Here is a 23,251-nt window from a genome sequence, read left to right as displayed (position 1 = left end):
TATTTTTAATGTGCTGCAATGGCAATCCGCATTTCACTACACCAATTGGTGTATGTGACAAATAAAGAACCTTTTAACCTTTGAATATCCTACAATTACTACCTGATTAATTTTGCACCTGAGATATCTGTGATTATCCTTTGGTTCTTGAGTTGCACCTACAGAAGAGTGAGCTGGAGGTGGCAGCAATGCAACATTGTGGATGCCGGCTGCCGTAAAACTCCAAAGAAGAAGAAGAAGAAGAAGAGTGAGCTGGAGCTGCAGACGAAGAATGAAAGATGCAGTCGCTGCCAAAGATCCTATAGCTCTGCTGTAAGATCTTTGGTCGCTGTTGGGCAAAGATTATAGACGAACTAAATCTTTGCTGCTGGGCTGAGCATCTGCTATAGGATCTTTGCTGGGCTGCATGTGTATCGTCCGGGAGCAGACTGATGACGTCCCCTCGGCCCGGTGCAGATGGGGGGCGCAGGTTGTGCGCGTCAGCGGCAGCTCCGGCGGGCCCTCGCTGGCCGAATGGAGGCGCGGCCCCCACCCGCTAAGAGGTTGAAGACGGCGGCGTGGCGCAGTCAGGGGAGGTAACTATGCTACCGGCCGGAACATGGAGCAGCAGCGGAGGGAGCTCCCCATCTACCGGGCTCGGGCCAAGCTGATCGGCCAGCTCCGTCACCTGGACACCGCCATCATCATAGGTAGATCCGCGCGGATACCGACCATACCCCATACCGGACCCCATTCCTATAGTCTGAGTCTATAGGAATCCTCAGTCTGAATAAGGGTTTCGGCCCGAAACGTTGCCTATTTCCTTCGCTCCATAGATGCTGCTGCACCCGCTGAGTTTCTCCAGCTTTTCTGTGTAACCTCCCATTCCTATAGTCTTGGATGATGTCAGTAATAATGATTTGATGTGTTGGTACCGGGCTGATGCTGGAACACAACCCTTTTTGGGGATGATAAATTTCTGCTAATTGGTTGGAAAATACTGCTGGGGTCTAGACTCGTATCCAGGAAATCCCAATATGAGATTTGTCCCTTGTTTCAGAGCATTATTCGCAAAATAATTTAAATGAAGATAGAAATGCTATCGGAGACGATCCTTTGAATGTTTTGTACTGTGATACTAGGTGAAACAGGCTCTGGGAAGACAACACAGATTCCTCAGTATCTTTATGAAGCTTGCATCGGAGGGCACGGTGTCATCGCAATTACACAGCCGAGGCGAGTGGCAGCGATATCACTTGCAGCAAGAGTCTCGGAAGAGAAGAAAACGGAACTAGGCACATTGGTAAGGTTTATTTATTCACGTTGAATATGGATGTCGGTAACCAGACTTGCATGGACTAGCCTTTCCTACCTGCTCTTGATTAGGTAATGCTCTGATACGGATTGTTGCAGGCACTGAGAATTTGGTCTTTGGTTACAATTCCCATCAGACAACTGAACCATCCGACCAACAACTAGAGAGCAGTCCTGAGGTACGATCTACCCAATTGGAGATCCTTGGGCTATCTTTGATCGTATTTTATTGGACTTTATCTTGCACTAGACATTATTCACGTTATTTCCCTTTATCATGTATCTGTGCATTCTGGGTGGATCAATTGTTAACGTGTATTGGCTTTCTGCTGACTGGCTAGCATGCAACAAAAGCTTTTCACTGTACCTCAGTATACATGACAATAAACTAAATATAACTCAAACAGATGAGGGTGCAGAAGAGATTTACCAGAATGCCGCCTGTATTAAGGGCCCATCCCACTTGGACGTCATTTACACTACATCATTTATGCGTCACGACGCATACGTCGTGGCACGTGCATGGCGCGTGATGAGGCGTGGTGGCGTATGCAGTAGCATGTGGTGCCCCAGGATTTTGGGATTCTCAAAATCCTCGCGCGCCACCTGCATGATGCCCAAGTGGGACAGGCCCTTGAGACAGTGTGGGCTATAAGATGAGGTTGTCAAAACTCAAATTGTTTTCGTGGGAGCATCAAAGGTTGAGGGGAGACCAGGAAGAATTATGTAAAATTTTGAGACGCATAGAGTAGAGATAACCTTTTTCCCAGATTGCAAATGTCATAGACTAGAAGGCATAGCTTTAATGTCAGAGAGACAAAAGTTTAAAGGAGATGGGTGGGGCAAGATTTTTTACAGGGCGAATGCGCAACCAGAGGGGGTGGTGGAAGCAGATATGATAGTGATATTTAAGAGGCTTTTAGGTAGATACGTGAAAAAGCAAGGAATAGACAAATATACATCATGTGCAGACAGAGAAAATTAATTTAACGTTGCATTGTGTTTGGCACAGACATGGCCGCAGAGCCTGTTCGTGGGTGTTCAATGTAGGCAGGTGTGAGGAGGGAGGGGGAAATAATTATTAAGCATGAGGAAAAAAAACATTATAGGGGAAGGTAATTAATGGGGTGGCTCTATGGGTCAGCACTGAGTCAATGGTAAGGGAATATGAGCAAAAAACAACATAATATAACAAATAATACAACATAATATAAAGACAAATCTAATACAAGAGGATGATAACAAGGGGATATAAAACTTCCTGGATTTGCACTTGAAGCACCTAAATCTCCAAGGCTGTGCAGTGAGTCGGGACATGGGATCAGCTTAGATGTTCCAGTTTGTCAACATGTTCATGTGGCTGAATGGCCTCATCATCCGTCGTGAATTTCTATAATTCTAAAGTAATCTCTCAATACTGTTGGTGGTATTTTGCTGATTATCGACCTTTGTATTCCCATTGTCCCTCCTTTTTGATATCCATATTTTATTTCTTGTAAATTACCTGACAGATTGGATACACTGTGCGTTTTGAAGATCTCACGTCACACAAGAGTAAAATTAAGTTTTTAACGGATGGGATGCTGCTCCGAGAGGCCATGGTAGATTCCCTGCTCTGCCGTTACAGTGTTGTGATTTTGGACGAGGCCCACGAGAGGACTGTACAAACAGATGTTCTCTTTGGCATCGTGAAAAGTGCCCAGAGAAAACGGAAGGAACTCAATAAAACGCCATTGAAGGTAAAAAGGTTTGTGGTCCAATCACACAAAACCACTAGGAAAACTCAAGGGTATCCTTGTTGTTCATTGCCCTGCCCATCTTCATCCATATTTCACGTTAAGGTATCAGAAATGCTGAACGGTACAGTAAATAGTAGGACTATTTTCAATCAACTTTGCCAGTTCTTCAGAGAGAATGGACAGGACAAAGCATGGGAGGTAATAGGTGAATACAGAAGAGGGGGTTTATCATGGGCGGATTGTTGGACAAAGGCAAGAGATCAGAAAAACAGGTGTCAGTTAAAAGGGTAAAGAGTTGCAGATAGTGAAGCTGGAGGATAGAATAGTTGTGAATTGTAAAGCTGGAGGAAGGAGTGTAGGTGGAGGTGATAAATTGGTGCAAGGTTAGCCAGAGGTTGGGAATGGGGTGGGGGAGGAGGAGGAGGGGGGGGGGGGGGGAATGGGGGGGGGGGGTGTCTGTAGAAGTTACCTGAAATATTTCCTAGTTAAGTTGAGCTTATTAATGATTAGCACACAACTTGTCCAAACAGGATCTAGTTTTTGTTTCTACTGACTATTTAAAAGGAGAATGGACTCATTGCAACTATAACAGTTTCTCGGTGACTTTATTACTAGGTAATTATCATGTCTGCCACAATGGATGTAGATCTCTTCTCACAGTACTTCAACCGAGCACCAGTTTTGTATCTGGAGGGGAGACAGCATTCCATTCAGATCTTTTACACGAAGGAGCCTCAGAATGACTACCTCCATGCCTCGCTGGTGTCAATTTTTCAGATCCATCAGGTGAGTGGATGTGCCAAATGTTTTTTTTAATTGTTGTGAACATTCAACAGGTTTTAAAGCACAAATGGTTCTGCTGGGCATCCATTTTTGCATGTAAGTTTACTGTTAGTTTGAATTATTGGCAGTGACAACTAGAACAGTGAATGAGCGTAGCCTATTTAATGTCGTGTGCCTGGATCGTAGGCCCACATGGATCAGGAAAATAAAAGTCACTGGAATCCAAGGAAGTAGAAGGTTGAATCCAAAGTTCTCTCTGCTGGGAATACTGGAAACTGGAGTCCTTGATGTATGTATCAAACATGATGTCAAGTTCCACTCCTCTACCTCCATATCCCTCCATTCCCATCTATCTATCTATATAATATTAAAACTGTGTGCCTGCTGGCTTTCTGCCTGACTTGTGGTTGCCAGCCTGTGGGTGCCAGCCTTTGATTCGTTGCTACGCCAACGTCAGACCCAGAGACACCGAGTTTTTTTCCATTTTGGCAGAGATTTCACTTTTCATTCCAAGTATCCACTCATTAAATTTTGTCGTGTTTATCTACACATTTTTAATAAAATCCTTCTTCCCCCCCCCCCCCCCCCCACACGCACTCATTTAGTCGCCTCCTGCTGGCCAGCGACCAAAACGGCTGCTGGCGCTCGCATCTCCCCTCAAAGACGCTATTTAAAAACAGCCGCACTGCTGATTCCTGAGCCACTTGGTCTAGTAATTTCTAAAAGGCTCCTAAACGCCACTGTTGTATCCATATCCACCACCACCACCCCTGGTAGCATGTTCCAGGCACCCACAACCCATTGTGTAAACAAAAACTAGCCTCACAGATCTCCTTTAAACCTTTCCCCTCTCACCTTCAAGCTATGCCCTCTAACCTTTGGTATTTCGTGATGCGTAGCCAATCACAGTGCAAACTCCATCATCAAGTTCGCTGACGACACCACTGTTGTGGGGCGTATCACTGATGGGGATGATTCAGAGTATAGAAGAGAGATCGAGCAACTGTCCATATGGTGCCAGCCAGCGCAATAACCTGGCCCTCAACACCAGCAAAACCAAGGAACTGATTGTGGACTTTGGAAGGAGTAGGAGGGGGACCCACAGCCCCATTTATATCAACGGTTGAAAGGGTCAAGAGCTTCAAATTCCTGGGCGTGCACATCTCTGAAGATCTTTCCTGGACCGAGAACACTAATGCAATTATCAAGAAAGCTCATCAGCGCCTCTACTCCCTGAGAAGATTACGGAGAGTCGGTTTGTCAAGTAAGACTCTCTCTAACTTCTACAGGTGCACAGTAGGGAGCATGCTGACCGGTTGCATCATGGCTTGGTTCGGCAATTTGAGCGCCCTGGAGAGGAAAAGACTACAAAAAGTAGTAAACACTGCCCGGTCCATCATCGGCTCTGACCTTCCTTCCATCGAGGGGATTTATCGCAGTCGCTGCCTCAAATAGGCTGGCAGTATCATCAAAGACCCACACCATCCTGGCCACACACTCAGCTCCCTGCTACCTTCAGGTAGAAGGTACAGGAGCCTGACGACTGCAACAACCAGGTTCAGGAATAGCTGCTTCCCCACAGCCATCAGGCTATTAAACCTGGCTCGGACAAAACTCTGATTATTAATAACCATTTTCTGTTATTTGCACTTTATCAATTTATTTATTCATGTGTGTATATATTTATATCATGGTATATGGACACACTTATCTGTTTTGTAGTAAATGCCTACTATGTTCTGTGTGCTGAAGCAAAGCAAGAATTTCATTGTCCTATACAGGGACACATGACAATAAACTCACTTGAACTTGATTTCCACCCTGGGGGAAATGTTCTGACTGTCTTCCCTATCTAAGCTTCTCATAATTACAAATACAGTTATCAGGTGTCCCTTCAATCTTCAACGCTGCTTAGAAGACAATCCAAATTTGTCCAATCTCTCTTTATAGCTACTCCTCACTAATCCAGGCAGCATTCTGCTAAACCTCTTCTGTACTCTCTCCAATGTATTCACATCCTTCCTGTAATGGAAAGGGCTAAAGTGTACACTATAATCCGCATGCAATCTTGCCAGAGTTTCATAAAGCTGCAACAATACTTACTGGCTTCTATACTCAATGCCCTGATTGATAAGCATACCATACATCTTTTTTTACCACTATCTTCTTGTGTTACTACTTTCAGGGAGCTAAAGACCTAAATTCCTTCTGTACATTAATACTGCTAAGGATCTGGCAATTAAATGCATTCTTTCCCTTTGTATTTGACCTCCCAAATGCAACACCTTGCTTTTGCTTGGATTAAATTCCATTTCTCTGCCCAAATCTGTCAGTGATTATATCCTGCTGTGTCCTTTGATCCTTTGACAGCCTTCTTCACTGCCTGCAACTCCACCAATTTGGTATTGCCCCCAAACTTGCTTATCAACCCATCTACATTTATGTCTAAGTCATTTTTATATATCTCAAATAACAACAGAATAGCACTCTTCCACCACCACCTTCTATCTTTTATGGAAAGCCAGATATGAAGACACTGCCAGGCCCTCATCAGTCAGCTTCATCAGCTCAAAAAAAAAACTCAATCAAGTTAGTAAGGTGTGACTTGCCGCAGACAAAGCCATGATGAATGTAATTAACCCAATATTTAATAATATTTTTTATAGTTTCTATTTATATTGCCTTAAGCTTTCCATGCCTACAATGATATCCAGGTTTGTATAAAAAAAAATTGGAAATTACACAATCCATTCATCCAAGTAATTGTTGTACATTTTTAACAGCTAACAATTCCTGTGAGAAGAACATTTCATCTGCACCTCTTACATTTTTGCACTGACATCAAAATATCCAAATGGATTGTGCTTTCCCAAAGAAAACTGAGTGGAAGGTGGTAAAGGGATGAAGGAATGGAATCTATAGTGAGGGCATCTGAGTTGCCTGTGAGTAAATGGTGATTGTTATTTTTGCAACAGGAAGCTCCACCCTCGCACAGCATTCTAGTCTTTTTGACGGGTCAGGAGGAAATTGAGGCCATGAGCAGGACATGCAAGCAAATTTCAAAGAACCTTCCACAAGGCTCCTGCCAGATGTCAGTGCTTCCTCTCTATGCATCGCTCCCTCCCTTGCAGCAACTTCGTGTTTTTCAACAAGGACCGAAGGTACTTTCAAAAACTTTTAATCCAGTATTAAAAATTAGTGTTCTTTCTCTATTTAGCTATTTGACAGTTGAATCGTTTATTGCTGGGTATATTGGGCTGTGTCTATTGGCATTTAACACATAGACTGATATGATTTACTGTTTCCATACTTGGACATTTGAATGTAGAGTTGATTTTGAAATCAGTTCCTTTTCAGACATTTCATTCACGAGGAATACAAATTTAAAGGAAGGTTACTAATTAGTGGACTTCAAACACAAAGTCCTTGTACCAGGAAACATTTGTCATTTTCCTATTGTTGTACGAGGAGAGATTGAGTAGACTGGGCCCAAGCTGTCTTAGTTTGAGAATAATGAGAAGTGATCTCATTGAAGTACACAAAATTCTTACATGGCTTGACTAGGGAGATACAGAGCAAATATTTTCCCCCAACTGGGTAGCTCGAACCAAGGGTCAGTATCTCAAAGGCATGGGTAGGGATAATGAAAAAATGAAGTTATTTACCCAAAGGCTTGTAAATCATTAAAATTATCTGCCTAAGGGCAAGCGAAAGCTTAGTCATTGAAAATATTCAAGGAATCGGTAGATACATTTTTGGATATGAAGGGATATACGGTTAGTGCAGGAAAGTGACGCCACACGTTATTGAATGGTGGAGCAGGCACAAGAGGCCCAATGGCCCTTTCCTGATTCTACTCCCTGGATTCTTCACATAACCTTGGATTGCTGCATCTGCTCGTTATGTAGAGAGCGTTACTAAGAATATTCATTTAGATTGTGGTTGAGTGCAGTTCCAATATCCAGAATTAAATGGCTTCATGTAAACTGGACATTAATGCTTGACAATTAATTGTGCATTTCCACAATTGAGCAAGAAACCTATGTAAAAAAGTTGCTTATTATGGTTTGTGTTTTATTCTTTAGGACCGTCGCAAAGTGATCCTTTCAACAAATATAGCAGAAACATCTGTCACAATTCCAGGCATCAAATATGTTGTGGACACAGGAATGGTTAAAGCTAAACGTTACACCCCTGGTAGGTAATATATAAAAATGTCCCCCTTTCCTCTTCCTCCTCATGCTTTCTTTCACATTTCCTCTTCCGTTTTCCCTTCTCCTTCACCTTTCTCCCATTGTTCCAGCATTTGGTCAATGGGGGAAGTACCATCAACCCTTAAGCCAGTTGACAGACTTTAACTTCTGTTGGGAACAACAGAAGTATTTATAATGAAACAAGTCTTTCACCTAATGGAAGCAAATAAATGGAACTGGAGCAATCGAGTGAATGTTGTTTTCCAGAGAGTGGACTAGAGGTTCTTGCTGTGCAGCAAGTGTCGAAAGCCCAGGCGTGGCAACGAGCCGGGCGTGCAGGAAGGCAGCACTCGGGAATCTGCTACCGTCTCTACACAGAGGACGACTTTGAAAAATTCCTCAACATGACCGTCCCAGAGATACAAAGGTGATCTCTTGTGCTGCAACTGTCTCTGACAGTTTGTTGCTTTATTGTTGCTGGTTACTGGGGCCCAGTTTGCTTTTGGTGGCAAATTGTAAGATATTTATTTAATTCTGACATTGTCCAGTGCTGCCTGTGACCCAGTCTTGCCATTCCTCTTGTGTTCCTGTGCACAGGTGTAACCTGGCAAGTGTGGTGCTGCAGCTCCTGGCACTTAGGATTCCCAACATTCTCACGTTTGATTTTATATCCAAACCATCTCCAGGTAAGAGGATCAAACATCAGTTTACTTGTCTGAAAAAATAATTAACATAAAGACAAAGTTTTAAAACTAATGCATCAGAATTGTAAACAAAAAATGCTGGAGAGTTAGCTCATCAAATGTCTGTGGAGAAGAAACAAGGTGATGACCTTTTACAGAGTGGAAAAAATAGAGAGTATCTTTTTCTGGTAAGTAGATGAATAGGGAAAGGTGTAAAGGGTGTTATAGAATAGAATTCAATACAATCCACTGCTGCAAAATAAAAAAAATCATTGATTCAAAGCTGTGGGCCTTGTTAACTTCGGGCTCTAGGTGCTGAAAATATCTTCCAGTACTAACCAAGTTGTCAGAGAATGTCTAGAAATGCTAGCATCCTGACAGTGAACAAAAGGAAGGAATATTTTCATCCAGCCCATCATTCTACACTCTGTCATCACTAAATGACATTATAGGGACATGATGTCACACAGCACAGACATGGACCTCCTGCCCACCAAGTCCACACCAACCATCAAGCACCCGTTCACATTGATTCTGCACTAATCCTATTTTATTCTCCCAACCTTGCCATCAACCACTCCCCACCCAGATTCAACCAGTCACCTATTCAGTGGAATAATTTGCAACACCTGCCAACCTGCATGTTTTAGAGCTGTAGAGGAAAACGGGAACACCCCACAGTCACAGAGAGAACATGCAAACTCCACAGGGACAGAATCAGAGATCCAGATTGAACCTAGGTTGCTGGCTCGTTAACTGTAGCTCACCTTTGTTTCATTGAGTCCACCAGGACCATGTGGCTCAGGGGAACTGAACTGTGAAGGCATGCATTATTGGATTCACAACTGCACTGCGAATGCCGTTGTTGGGCATGGACTGGCATGAAATTTATACTGACAAGTATGAAGTGAAACCTGTGGAAACAGTAGATGCCCAGTTGCAAAGGGAATGTTGGAACCAAGGGAGCAGGGTGTACAGATATATTCAGGTGGCACTGCTGAGAATGAATAAAACACATGAGGTCCTGCACTTCATAAATGGAGGTACAGAGTATAAAATCAGGAAGGTCATGATGAATCGTTATGAAATACTGGTAGGCCACAACTGGGTTATTACATCCAATTCTGGTTCCTGCACTTTCGGATGTGAAGATCTCAGGTGAAAAAGGATGCAAAGGAGATTTTCCCACCCCTCAGCCAACAGGAGGTCACCCTATCAGACCTGCAACCGGTTTCAGACCTACCAGCGTAGTTGACTCAACAGCTCTATGAAGTCACTAAGAGCAAACAGAAAAGATCCTGCATTGAGTAATTTCAGCATTTTCAATTTGTGGACGTTTGTACAGCTGGGATAGAGTGGCACCACTGTCTTCCATGCCTGATCTCATCATGTTGATGTCAGGCAGAAGTGATGCTTGGACCTGGGAACTTCCCGTTGCCCAGAGAACCAATGAATATTCTGTTTTAGTATAAAATCAAGGGAAGCACGCCCAAGGTTTGCACTCACACACTTCGAAATCACAGTTAATTTTAGCAGAATTGTAATCTTTGGAATATGGAGGTAGCTATTATCCATAAATTGGAGGTTTTTGAATAATAGAATAAAACTAATAACACTTAGAGGCCTTTATAATTTTGCATATAGTTTTTGCATTCATTCTGTCTTGTTGCAGGTTTAGTCTGCCAATTCTGTGAATACTGTGCATTTTAACCAAATGCTGTGTATCTGCAGATGCTGTCCGAGCAGCTGTTGACCAACTTGAACAACTGGGAGCTGTGGAGCGCAAAAACAACCAGATCATCCTGACACCCTTGGGGATCAAAATGGCAGCATTTCCTTTGGAACCCAGATTTTCCAAGGTAGCAAACACAACTGGTGTACACAACAGCTTTTCAAAGTCATGCAACCTAGCTCTGGTGTTAGTAATGTACCCACAGCTAGCGGAGATGTCCAGACCCTCAGCTGTCCTTTTTATTCAGAAGGCTTCTAGTTGGCAGGGGTGTGTAAGTGGGAAGAGAGTGGTGAAAGATTTGTTATTTAGTGAGAGAAAGCAGAGGTTGTGGGGACAGGGAAGCTGAATATTGGAGGCACCAGCTGGAGTTGTGGGTGGAATGAGCCACAGGTGGTAGGGGCCGAGGGAATCAAGTTTTGGTCGGCAATGGCGAACCTTCGGATAAATGGTCAATGAACTGTATTTCAGAGCAATTGGGCAAGAGAAATGAAGTGTTGGCAATACAAGGAAAGAAAAAAATATATAATAATGAAAATTAAGCTTCCATCTTTTTTCTATTAATTGTTAGTAAAAATATTAGATTGGATTAGATTCCTTTATTGTCATTTAGACCTTTCGGTCTAAACAAAATTATGTTATCAAAAATAATATCAAGATTCTAGTTATTTAATTTCTTAAGGAGCTCAAGCATAATCATATGCCAATCATTCAGCCGTTGATGCTTCAGGGTTTGTTTATTCCACAAAGTTTTTAATGACCTCGCATGTCTTTTTATTACCTGTCTCCTAAGAGGCACAACCTGTTTCTCTTCATCGTTTTGATATTGTCTATAATGTGTGCTGCATAGAATTGAGCCCATATTTCATTTGTGAGATTTAGTTATAAATGTACTTGCTACTGTTCTGTTTACACATGCTACCTTCTGTAATATGTGTATCTGCATTCCCCTTACTTGTATGTTTTCACTTTATATCATTTGGTTTATATTGCCTCTGCTCAGTCTTCAACAAATGCATAATTTCATAATTCTCTGCACTGAACTTCACTTGGCATGTACCTATTAGAACACCGTTGTTATCCTCCTTATTGTTTACTATCTTTCCAATCATGTCCGATTTTAAAATTATGTCCCATAACCTGGTTATTATTGAAAGAAAGGCAGTTTTGGTCCTAACACTGATCTTCATTCGGTGTAAAAAAAAAAGTCACTCGCCATTCCCCTCAGCTTTTGGTCTTGGATCTAACTTTGTAGCCACATTTCATCCTACTCCAACTGATTACCATTTTGCTAAAAAATATTAATTATGAGCTACTGTTCCAAATATCTTCTGAAAATACTTTTACAGGTAGTTTGCTATAATGCAATAGTCCTGCAAACTCCATAGAGACTGCACCTATGGTCAGGATCAAACATGAATTTCTGGCACTGTGAGAAGACAGTCATGAACAAAGGAAGCATTACAATAATGTTGACATCTAGTTCAAGTTCACATTTAATGTCACATGCACCAATTTTGAGTTTGATATAAGAACTGGTTCAGACAGAACAGACAAGAGGGGCATTTCACTCTGGAATAGATTGAGGAGCGATCTGATTAATAAGAAGGTTGCTATGTGAAGGTATATGAAGGGACTCCGGGGTGAGATGACTGGACCAGGACTGTACATTCAAACTAGTCCACAGTTATTTGATTAAGGCATTTAGATGGAAATTTATTTGCTGAGATGGGGATAAGGAACCATTGGGAGTGGTAGAAACAAAGACCAAACATGCACTGAAGGGAAAAAAGGAAGAGAAGGACACATGGATGGGGCCAGCTGAGGGATAGGGATGTTGCTTGTAAAGAACATAAACACCAGGTTAAAGCCAATTGTTCATGATCCTGTTCTATTATTCACCAAAGTAACATGGTAAGGCATTATACTTATCATTTTTCTCTTTGACAGACTCTCCTGGTGTCCCCAGAATTTCACTGCACTGAAGAAATCTTGACTATTGTTTCCTTGCTGTCGGTGGACAGTGTCCTGTACAATCCTCGGGCGCAGCAGGATGAAGTACTTTCTGCCAGGAGGAAATTCATCTCCAGTGAGGGAGATCATATGACCCTATTAAATGTATATTACGCCTTTAAAAACACAGCAGGACAAAGGGTAAGGAGAATTATTTTTCCTTAAGACTCTTAGAAGCACAAGTGCTCGATGAAATAAGATTAAGGTCTACCTAATTTATCTTCTATCATTTGAGCGAAACAGCAATAGGTATATTAAAACAATATCGATCAGTCTACATCAAATCCCAGTGGTGTATGGAAAACGACCAGCTGTGAAGAACCTGCTTTACCTGTATCTAAAGTCACCTGTTCCCACCAAAAGCACCAAACACTCCACATGACATCTCAGACTACTTGTCCACAGTACCCAAAGGTTTTTTTCTTTCAGAAAAGTATATAATTACATTTGCATGAAATGTTGTCTTCCTAGGAAACCTGTTTCATAGATTGACTGCTCCCGAAGTTTTATTTCCAGGGCTTGGATTTGCCTTCCTGCAAGTTCTCTGTTTGCACTGTTGAGGCAAGGTGAAATAACACGTTAAGGCTGACCTTGGCCAGACCCTTCAGAATGAAAATTATTTAGATTACCTGTCTTGTTTTACCCAATGTAATTATTCCTCCTGATCCTGGAGCCCACAAACCCGTGAGCGGGTGGTCTAGGCATTTCCTCACGTGCGGGGGGTTGCTCCTTCCCATGTCCCATTCACCTTTGAATGCAGAGCAAATGTCCTCCAGGTGGGCCGCTGTCTAATGGAGGATATGATACCATTGAGGCTAATGTGATCAATTTCCTACAAGTAGATGGTGTAGACGTAGGAGCAGGAACAGGCCGTTCAGCCTCTCGAGTCTGCTGTGCCATTCAAAATTCATGGCTGATCAGCTAGTCAATGTTATTTTCCTGCACTACCCCAGATTCCTTGATTACTCCAATACCAGAAATGTATCTTCCACAGGTCTCCGGGGTAGAGACTGCCAATGACTCGCCACTCACTGGGTGAAGACATTTCTCCTTGTTAAAGTGCTAAAATATTTTGAGAATGTGAACCTCAACTCTTGACTCCTCAGCCCCTGTGGTTGCAGTAGAGATTATCTGGGAAAGGGACATACTGGTTTGTAAGGGATGAGTGAACCAAGGAATTGTAGAGAAGATGGTCTCCCCCAGGAAGTGGAAAGAGTGCAGACGTGAAAATCTGACAGGTTGAAGGTGGTGGAAATGTCAGAGTGATGATTAATTTAAGTCTTAATAAAACCATTTTGTTGCATTTTTAGATTTACTCATTGTTGAAATCTAAAGCAAAACAAGTCATTGAGCACTTGCATATAACAATATTGTTGCAGTGAGTTCACTTTCTGCTTAATATTGATAGTCTAATCTGTGACTATTGGAAGAACTGTCGGGGATCAGTGTGACAACAGTGGAAATAGAACCTTCGGTCCACACTTGTGGAGAACGAGAGGGGAAGAATTAAAGTAACCTATATAAAGTAACCTCCTTCTCAAATTACTGAAAGTCTACGATGCATTTCTGTAATGTTCCATTTTTGTTTTGTCCAATGTCTGGTTTTTAGGAATGGTGCAGAGAAAACTATGTGAATAGCCGAAACATGACCATGGTGATGGAAGTTAGACGTCAGCTGCGGGACATTTGTGTGAAGGTAAAGCATGTTTCTCGCTCAGTCCTGGTAATTGAGTTGGGGCCACTGCTTGAGGAAGCGAAAAATGGCTGTCCAAAAGAATTCATGCCTGAGGAGCAGAAAGTCCCTGGTTCTTTGGAATGTTGGTCAGGTTGAGGCTTTAACCAACTTGGGTATTAAATAGCAAATTAAATTCAAAATTGTGTGGGATGGCACGTTTTGGGGGTTTGAAATCAGCAAGGACAAAGTAGCCCACCTGAATAACAGCCAGTCCGCTATAAAAATATTCTCTTCTCATCCCCCTCCCTCCCTCAGCACACAATGGCTGCATTTGGTAGCAACCTGTTGAATGTTGGTTGATAGCCCCTCTGCAACTCACCCAGAGGACTAAGGCAGGCAAGTGCATAATGTTCTCTCATCTTTTGGTAGGGGTGTGAGCATCACTGGATTTTGCTCTGGTCCTGCATCCTGTTCAAATTTATCAAGTTAACATTTCATAATTTGTACTTTAACTTCATTTGCCTCATGCCTGCCCACTTCAGTCTGTGACCGAAGTCTGTAATTATTCTTTTACATATTTTGTAAATTTTCCATTTTTTGTCATGGCTGCATAAGCTGAGTTTCTGAGTCGTTTATTGATATCAGATTGAACTTTGAGGGACATTACTAGATGTCCATGCCTTCTGTATTCATATACCATCCATTGAAAATTAACAAAAATACTACAGGTGCTGGAAATCTGAAGTAACAAAGAAAATACTGTAATACTCAACAGTTCAGGCAGCTTCTGTGGGAAGAAAAGAAACAAATAACACTGAATCAATGTTTTTTCTTCAGAAGCACAAATGTGAGAAAACAAGATAGTTTTAAGTTGTAGAGAAGGTGGGTCAATTATGGATATCTCTATAATGGAATATCTCTGATAGAATAAGGTCTCTTGGGGGAGAAAAAATAATGGAACAAAAGCCATGTGATGAGTGCAGTTGGGGAGTGTGAGAATAAAGAAAGGAATGTGAAAGGTGGGAAGTGAAGAACTGTGGGACTTGGTCAGCAGGTCACAATGTGCTAATGTTACTAGTCACAGAAGTGGCCAGTTTTACTACAGTGACGGTGAGTTACCTGAAGCTGCAGAATTTGATCACAAGTCCAGTAGGCTACATACAGAAGATAGGGTGTTGTTCCTCAACTTGTCGATATGCTGGTTAGACTGTGCTATTGTGTGTGGCTCTGCACAGGTGTGTGTGACTGCACTATTGTGTGTGACCAAACTGCAGCAAAGATGTGATGGCAATGGAGAGAGTGCTAAGCAGACACTTTAATGGACAAGGCTTATAAGTAAACAGTCTTAATGCATATAAATGGGATTAGTATTAGTTTATTCTTGTCATGTGTAACAAGATACAGTGAGAAACCTTGTTTTGTGTACTATCTAAGTAAGTTATACCTTACATGAACAAGCCAGGGTAGTGCAAAAGAGAAAAAAGACAGAGGACAGATACGGGATTATGGCTTCATTGAGAGTGTAGATTTTTAAAAAGTACAATGGCCACTACAAGGTAGATTGGGAAATTCTACTGATATGTGAGAGTTCTATTCAGATAAAGCAGGGATGAAGCTGTTCCTTAATTTGGTGGTCCATGCTTTCAAGCTTTGGCATTGTTTGCACGACAGAAGAGGAGCAAAGAAAGAATGACTGAGATATAAGTGTTCCTTGATTATGTTGACAGCTTTCCTGAGGTAGTGTGAAGTGTAAATGCTGTCGATGGTGGGGGAGGTTGGTTTGTGTGATGGACTGCATTTACAACTCTGTGCAATTTCTTGCTGTCTTGGGCAGAGTGGTTACCAAAACAAACTTTGATGACACCCAAAAAGATAGTGTTTCTGTAGAAATTGTTAAGAGTTGTTGGAGATATAACAAATTTCCCTAATCCTCTGAGGGGGAAAAAAGGCACTGGTGTGCTTTATTGACCATAGCATCAATGGTCGCATAAACTCAGTAAGTGCAAATGTTAATCGGTTATTACATAATAAAATAATTCAATGAAATAGGCCAATCTTTAGCAAACCTGTGTTGATGTTCATTTATTTGTTCACATATTGGGAGTTGTGTCAGGCACTCATTCTTTACATGAGAGGCTCAGTCGAGAATGGATGGCTGTTCAGTAGTGAGCATTGCCTCTGGCTTGTGCTTGATGTCTCTGTGGGTCGACATTCTAGGGCTGCTGGCTGGTAGAGGTTGACGTCTGGTTCTCCCAGCGGGTGTTTCCTGCTCCGTCAGCTGAGTGAAAGAATTGCACAATGGGGATATTTAATTGTTTCAGAAGACAAATTGAAAGTACTTTTGTTATGATCTAATGTGTTTGTTTCTCTTTCAGTTCGGAGTTCACTTGGAGTCGTCCCGTGCGGACACGAGCAATGTCCGGCGATGCCTGGCCCACAGTCTGTTTCTGAATGCCGTGGAGCTTCAACTGGACGGAACTTACCTCACCCTGGATTCCCGGCAGCCAGTGGTGATCCACCCCTCCTCCGTCCTCTTCCACTCTAGGCCTCCTTACATGTTGTACAACGAGCTGCTGCACACCTCCAAGTGCTACATGCGAGATTTGTGCGTGGTGGATCCTGAGTGGCTTTATGAGGCAGCCCCAGAATACTTTAGGAGAAAGTTGAAAGGAGCAAAGACCTAGTGGATCTAGTTGGTGCAGTGTCCGACTTCATATCTGTTGTAATGATCAGCGTTATTGAACTTCTGCTGGTTTAGGCTGGACAACCTGCCTGTTTTTTAACCAATTTTATACGTTTTCCAAATGGAATTGTTATATACTGCATTGAGCTTTTCTAATGCAGCTTTCCAGCATTTGATAACAACAGCGAGGCATAACTGAAACTTTAACGGGAGAATGCGTTCTGCCTCATGCTTGTGGCACTCAATGTCCCTGCACTTTGCTCAATGGTGAAGTCGTACATAGAGCCTTGGCACCAGAACCTCCTTAACTGCAGATGAAAAGGATGTGAACAGCTGTAGCTTTTCATTGTCTGACTGTTGAATTGTATGGTCTCAGGGAAGTATGTGTGTGTGTGCGCATGGTTGAGTCTGTGCATGCATATTCATTCCCGTGTGTCCGAGACTCTCCCCAGTGTCCTAGGGAGGAAAAACTAACTGATCACGGGCTGGACTTGTTCGTTCTTTAATTCTTTATCCAGACATTTTGTTTTCAGCTTCATGCTTTGTTTAATTCTGAGGATCATGTATATATATTTAGCAGAATTATGTCAGACTGGGCAAGCTGGAGTAGTTATACTGTCCATGCATTAGGAGAGAGGAGCTTGGAGTCCTATGGAGGATTGTGAGTCCGTAGCCTGAGTGAGGCTGTATGCAGAGTGTGCTTAAAGGCAGGCTTTCCATGTGGGGGTATCTCATGTGTGTAAAATGCTGAGTGTTCACTTAAGAGTAGAGAGCAAAGGGAGTGTGCTTCAACCTATACTCGCCAAGTTTCTAGTTTTAATAATTTGGGACAGATACCTTTTGGGGAATCTTGCATTTTTAGAAATAAAAATATTGACATTCTAAGTGGACCATTCAAACCAAAACATTTTAGGCCCACTGCAATCAGTTGCAATCAGTTTTTAATAGAATCTGTAGTATAATTTAATTACCATAATTCACTGGTGCATTCTCCTTGCTTACAGTCATCTGTTTTGCAGAAGTATTTTACCCTGAGGCTCCTCATGTTAACAGTATGAAGGATTGAAGTCAGACTTTATCCTGCGAGGTGGTATCCGTGTATTCAGTCAACACAGGTCAGCAAGATTGTGTTGAAGGATAAATTGGATTTCCTGTGGGAGAGGTGGGCAAGCACAACCTGAGCTCTTTTCTAAACCAGAGTGCTGCAAAATGCAATGGTTCACCTTCAGCAGTGGATTTTCAACCGGTGAGAACTGGAACTGTCTAGGGGACTCCAGCTTCAACCTGTGATGAAAGCATTTCTTCAAACAACACGTTGAAATTCTGTCTTCTGAGTTTGATCTTTTTCACATTTAAACTCCAATGCAGAACTATGGGGATGCTGTACTATCGGAGAAGCTGATTTAGAAAGTGACATAAAATCTCTCTACATCCATTTTCTTGGCTAACACAGAAAATTCTTGGGTTTCAGAGAGTAGCAGGGGAGGTGTGCGTGTCCAGCCCAGATCATTTCATCGCTGCTTCTCCAAGCTTGTTTCCTGCATTAGTAATGTCATTTACTGTAAAACGCTAGGCCAATCTGAATTCAAAAATGATGTCTTATAAATGTGCCTTCTTTTAGTGCAGGGTTTCAGAGCTGTGATGATTTGTATGCAAACGGCTTTTCTTTATAGGATCACATTTTTGCGATGATGGCTTCTGACAGTTGACCTTGGGTTTTTGAGTGTTTAAACCTATTTAGAGCATCTACAGTCATGGCCAGAGTTTGGGCTGTAACTCGTGTGAAATTTGTGTGGAGATGAATCCTTGCAGTCGTGCCATCAAACTGTAACAGTCATTAAGCATTTGTTGCCATATGTCCCACCGCCGAACCAAGTGATTATATAAAAGGTTGTGCCTTAATGTGCCTTTAACATGCAAGACTTCTGGTACAAGTTTAACGTTACCTAAATATTAAATATTTGGATACAAATGCTTGATCTTTGTTTTTTCTTTTGTTCAGCCTTTTGCTTTTCTGACAGGATCTCGGCCCTGAAACACTGACTATTACTCTAAACTGCTGCCGCTAGATTACCTGAGTGATTCCAGCAGGTATGGAGAAGAAACATTAAATGACACGGTTCAAAGAGCTTTCATCAACATGAGGAAACGATAGAAATTAACCATATTTAATGGTTCAGAGAAGAGGGAGCTGGGGAGCAGTACGTGGGAGATGCCTGGCAGCCTCCATACCACCAGAGGCTGCACTGGCAGCTGCTGCCAGCAGAGGGCGGGGAAGGATGGCTGGAATTGAGCTGTGGCGCTGTGTAAATAGAGTGAAGGAGGGGAACAGAATTGTGGTCATTTGAGGCCGTGTGTAATGATCAGCAATGGAGAATGGCTGATCTTACAGCAGGAGCTCTTGCAACCTGAATTGGGTCCATTTTAAATTACCCGAGGAAACATTGGATTTGGTGTTCATAAAGTCATAAGGAATAGGAGTAGAATTAGACCATTCGGCCCATCAAGTCTACTCCACCTTCAATCATGGCAGATCCATCTCTCCCTCCAAACCCCATTCTCCTGCCTTCTCCCCATAACATCTGACATCTTTTATCGTGTTTAACTGGGCTTAATTGTTACACCATTACATTAAATAGAGCTGTCTTTACAAATAAGATTACATTACTGGACACTAAATTGTGTACTCCTGATCTCATCGCCTCTACTTGATGTTTTCCCTCGAGATTATTCATCGCACTGTCCAACTACAACAAAACATTTAATTTAATCTGCAGGTATTAAATAAATCATTAATAAAACGTCCAGCAGATTAGGCAGCAGCTATTGAGAAACTGAACGTTTCAGTTCAGGGGCCCTTTGTCAGAACTTGACTGAAATTAATCGCTAAACCCAGACCCCACAACAAGCAGCACTCTAAGTACATCGTGTGGCTTCCCTGTGTTCTATCGGTAATAAACAGCTCCAGCACTCAGTAACCCGACAGAGTGTGCTTTAATTCCTCAGCTCAGATTTTCCACAATTGGAATGTCGCCGTCCCCGTCTCATCGGGTTTGAAAAGCACGCAATGCCACCGGAACATTCAGGAAACAAGAGGCAACGCTCTGGACCGACGACGCTGTGAAGGCAAAGCAGAGACACGTTCTATTTAGTCCTGCCGTGGGCTGGGATCACATTCAAACAATGTGCAGACTTCAGTTGTGGGCAACCTCCCTCATTCAGACTAGAGCCACGTACTCGCCCAGAGTGTGAGGAATGAATCGGAAGCGACCTGAATTGGAAAGGTTCGCCGGAGACCTGATGTTAACAAAATTCAAAATGAGAATAGACACATGGAGGCTGCACAGCAGAGTTGGGGTGGATAAACAAAGAACTGCAGAAGGTAGACAAAAATGCTGGAGAAACTCAGCGAGTGAGGCAGCATCTATGGAGTGAAGGAAATATGCAAAGTTTCGGGTCGAAACCCTTCTTCAGACTGATGTGAGGGGGGGGGGGGGGGGGGGGGGAAAAAGAAAGGAAGAGGTGGAGCCAGTGGGCTGAGGGAGAGCTGAGAAGGTGAGAAAGTAACGACTACCTGAACTTAGAGAAGTCAATGTTCATACCGTTGGGGTGCAAACTGCCCAAGCGAAATATGAGATGCTGCTCCTCCAATTTACAGTGGTCCTCACTCTGGCCGTGGAGGAGACCCAGGACAGAAAGGTCCGATTCCGGATGGGAGAGGGAATTGAAGTGCTGAGCCACCAGGAGATCAGGTTGGTTATTGCGAACCGAGCGGTAGTCGGCAGACAACGGGGCTAAAAGTGTGCCCAACGTCGCCCTCATCCTGATGGCCACCTTTGTGTGTGGCTGCATCAGGCGGAGTGTAGAGCCAAGGCACGTGGGCACTAAGTGTCACTACCTGCTGAGGTTCTACCTGTCCCCGGTGTTGCGAAGGATGGGCCTGGCGCAGATGCCACGCAATGTGCCAGTCAGCTGGACATTGCCGCCCCATCTGTCGTCTGTGGAAAGCTTCTTCCGGACCAACACCTTTGACCACAAGTCCATCGGGCAGTGGTCAGCACGGAATGTCCTGCAGGCACTGCAGGGAAAGGACTCGATGGATCCGGTGGCGTGGTTCCCAGAGCAGACTGCCCAGCTTGTCTGGCAAAATGCCTCATCGCCAGAACTGACCAACAAGCACCAAGACCTGGCTTGGCTGGCGGTGAGGGGAGCCCTCTCAGTTAGATCCTTCCTGCACCGTCGGAACCTCACTACCAGCTCACGCTGCCCCCGGGACGGTTGCGGTGGACAGGAGACGGTTGCCCACCTCTTTGCAGGGTGTGGGTCGCAAAAAGAGTCTGGAGAGGTATGCAAGGGTCCCTGGAACGATTTATCCCGAACAGCTCCATCACAGAGGACTCTGTGATTTACGGACTGTTCCCAGGGACACATTCAGAGACCGACATCGAGTGCTGCTTAAGGGTCATCAACTCGGTCAAAGACGCTCTTTGGTCTGCCCGAGCGTTGCTCACCACCCAGCAGAGCGAGATGTCCGTCAGGGAATGTTGCCGACTGGCCCACTGCAGACTGCAGGAGTACGTGCTAAGGGACTCGCTGAAGCTTGGTGCAGCCAACGCCAAGGCTCGGTGGGGGAGGGCCACAGTCTATGGTCCTTCCGCTGCTGGGCATAGGGGGCACGGTATGGTGGAGACGCCCCTCAAATTAAATTAAGGGAAGGTATCCCACGCCAGGGGGGCACATGAGTGGCACGGGTGGAGGACATTATTTGTGGAAATTAAAATGTCAGGTGGAATTTTCGCACTGTAAACACTGTATATATTTATTACTTGGACAGGGGCCACAGAGTGGCACGGGTAGGGGACTGTTTGGTGAAATTTGACAAATGTAAACAAATTGTACTGAAAAAAACTTGTATAGTCTCCGAAAATGTCGGATGAATTTTGTTTGTTTGAATGGTTCAGGAATTGTATATATTTATCAATTGAATAAAGTCTATTTTGAAAAAAAAAAAAAAAAAAAATTGCGAACCGAGCAGAGGTGCTTGGCTAAGCGATCGCCAATCCTATGCTTGGTCTCACCGATGTAGAGCAGCTGACATCTAGAGCAGCGGATGCAATAGATGAGGTTGGAGGAGGTGCAGGTGAACCTCTGCCACCTGGAAAGACTGCTTGGGTCCATGAATGGAGTCAAGGGGGGAGGTAAAGCGACAAGTGTATCATTTCCTGCGGTTGCAAGGGAAGGTGCCCGGAGAGGGCGTGGTTCGGGTGGGAAGGGACGAATTGACCAGGGAGTTACGGAGGGAACGGTCTCTGCGGAAAGCAGACGGGAGGAGAAGGGATGGTGTGGCTAGTGGTGGGATCACATTGGAGGTGGCGAAAATGTCGGAGGATTATTTGTTGTATGTGACGGCTGGTAGGGTGGAAGGTGAGGACAAGGGAGACTCTGCCCTTGTTACGAGTGGGGGAATAGGGAATGAGAGCAGTCACGGGGTATAGAAGAGATCCTGGTGAGAGTCTCGTCTATAGTTGAAGAGGGGAACCCCCGTTCCCTGAAGAATGAGGACATCGCAGATGCCCTGGTGTGGAACACCTCATCCTGGGTGCATATGTGGCGTAGACGGAGGAATTGGGAGTAGGGGATGGAGTCCTTACTGGAAGCAGGGTGGGAAGAAGTGTAGTCCAGATAGCCATGAAGATGCTGGTCAATACTCAAGTGTCGGAGTAACTCGGCGGGTCAGGCAGCATCTCTGGGGAATTGATAGGTGACCTATCGAGTCTGAAGAAGGGTCTCCCCCTCCCCAGACGTTACCTATCCATGTTCCCCAGAGATGCTCCTGACCCGGTGACTTATTCATGCACTCTGCGTCCTTTTGGGTTGGTGAGGAGATTGCATGAGAGGTGAGGAGACTGCATGAGAGGAGAGACGACTTGTGAGAGAACAGAGGTTGCACAGCTATGTGTGAAGGAGCCGTGGTGGTGCACATCTGGGCGCGAAGGGGTGCACAGCTGCGGACAGACCGCACCTGGGCCGGGCTGTGTACCTGGCGGGGTTTCCCGGGACAGGGTGGAGCTTTGCCCCGTGGCTTGACCGAGCTCCGGAGCCGCTTCTTCTTCATCTCGCTGTTGTACAGTTTCTCCGCCACCTTCCTCCCGTTGCCGGCCGCCCAGTGCTGCCTCCTCCCCTTCCCGCCGCCGTGAGCCTGGTAATCCGCCAGGTTGTAGTACTCGTACTCGTCGTAGTGCGCTTCCTCGAAGGTCTCCAGGCTCTCGCTGGACATGTTCCCGGAGGTGGTAGCGGGCGAGGCCCGAACTGGAGCTGGGTCAAGCGGGGCCGGGCGTGGGCGGGGATCACTCAGTCTGTGCGTCCTCACTCATTCACTGTGATGTCAGGGCGCGGCTTCAGACACCGCTCTTGCAGCGACGGTCAGATGTATTATGTTGTCAGAGAAACAGTTTGTTAG

The 23,251-nt window shown here is 44.1% G+C and overlaps 2 protein-coding genes across 2 annotated transcripts; one reads left to right on the top strand and one right to left on the bottom strand.

Annotated features, from left to right (window-relative positions):
• The first annotated feature begins 441 nt into the window (after positions 1-441).
• Positions 442-18,763, top strand: LOC129710645 (ATP-dependent RNA helicase DHX33-like). The gene is given in 13 exon segments (XM_055657795.1): positions 442-570; positions 572-689; positions 1,122-1,282; positions 2,805-3,032; positions 3,648-3,818; positions 6,791-6,976; positions 7,901-8,012; positions 8,276-8,435; positions 8,606-8,694; positions 10,423-10,550; positions 12,371-12,574; positions 14,043-14,129; positions 16,484-18,763. Coding segments are annotated over 13 exon segments (2,067 nt in total). The 5' UTR covers positions 442-456; the 3' UTR covers positions 16,793-18,763.
• nupr1b (nuclear protein 1b) lies at positions 18,487-23,220 on the bottom strand. Its single transcript, XM_055657797.1, has 2 exons — positions 22,832-23,220; positions 18,487-19,909 (listed from the first exon to the last, which is right to left on the bottom strand). Exons 1-2 carry the CDS (start codon positions 23,066-23,068, stop codon positions 19,874-19,876), a joined length of 273 nt encoding a protein of 90 aa, XP_055513772.1. The 5' UTR covers positions 23,069-23,220; the 3' UTR covers positions 18,487-19,873.
• Between the last annotated feature and the right edge of the window lie 31 nt (positions 23,221-23,251).

This window comes from Leucoraja erinacea, chromosome 28 (genome assembly GCF_028641065.1).
Source record: "Leucoraja erinacea ecotype New England chromosome 28, Leri_hhj_1, whole genome shotgun sequence".
NCBI lineage: Eukaryota > Metazoa > Chordata > Chondrichthyes > Rajiformes > Rajidae > Leucoraja > Leucoraja erinaceus.
Note: the sequence above shows the minus strand (reverse complement) of the source record. Positions and strands in the feature narration are given on the sequence as shown.

What these genes read in the sequence shown, in the direction of transcription:
- nupr1b (XM_055657797.1), bottom strand. Translation starts at nt 23,068, where the DNA reads ATGTCCAGCGAGAGCCTGGAGACCTTCGAGGAAGCGCACTACGACGAG. An exon ending in GTCCCGGGAAACCCCGCCAG is followed by an intron (nt 19,910 to 22,831) that starts GTACACAGCCCG and finishes TTGCCTTCACAG; the next exon opens with CGTCGTCGGTCCAGAGCGTT.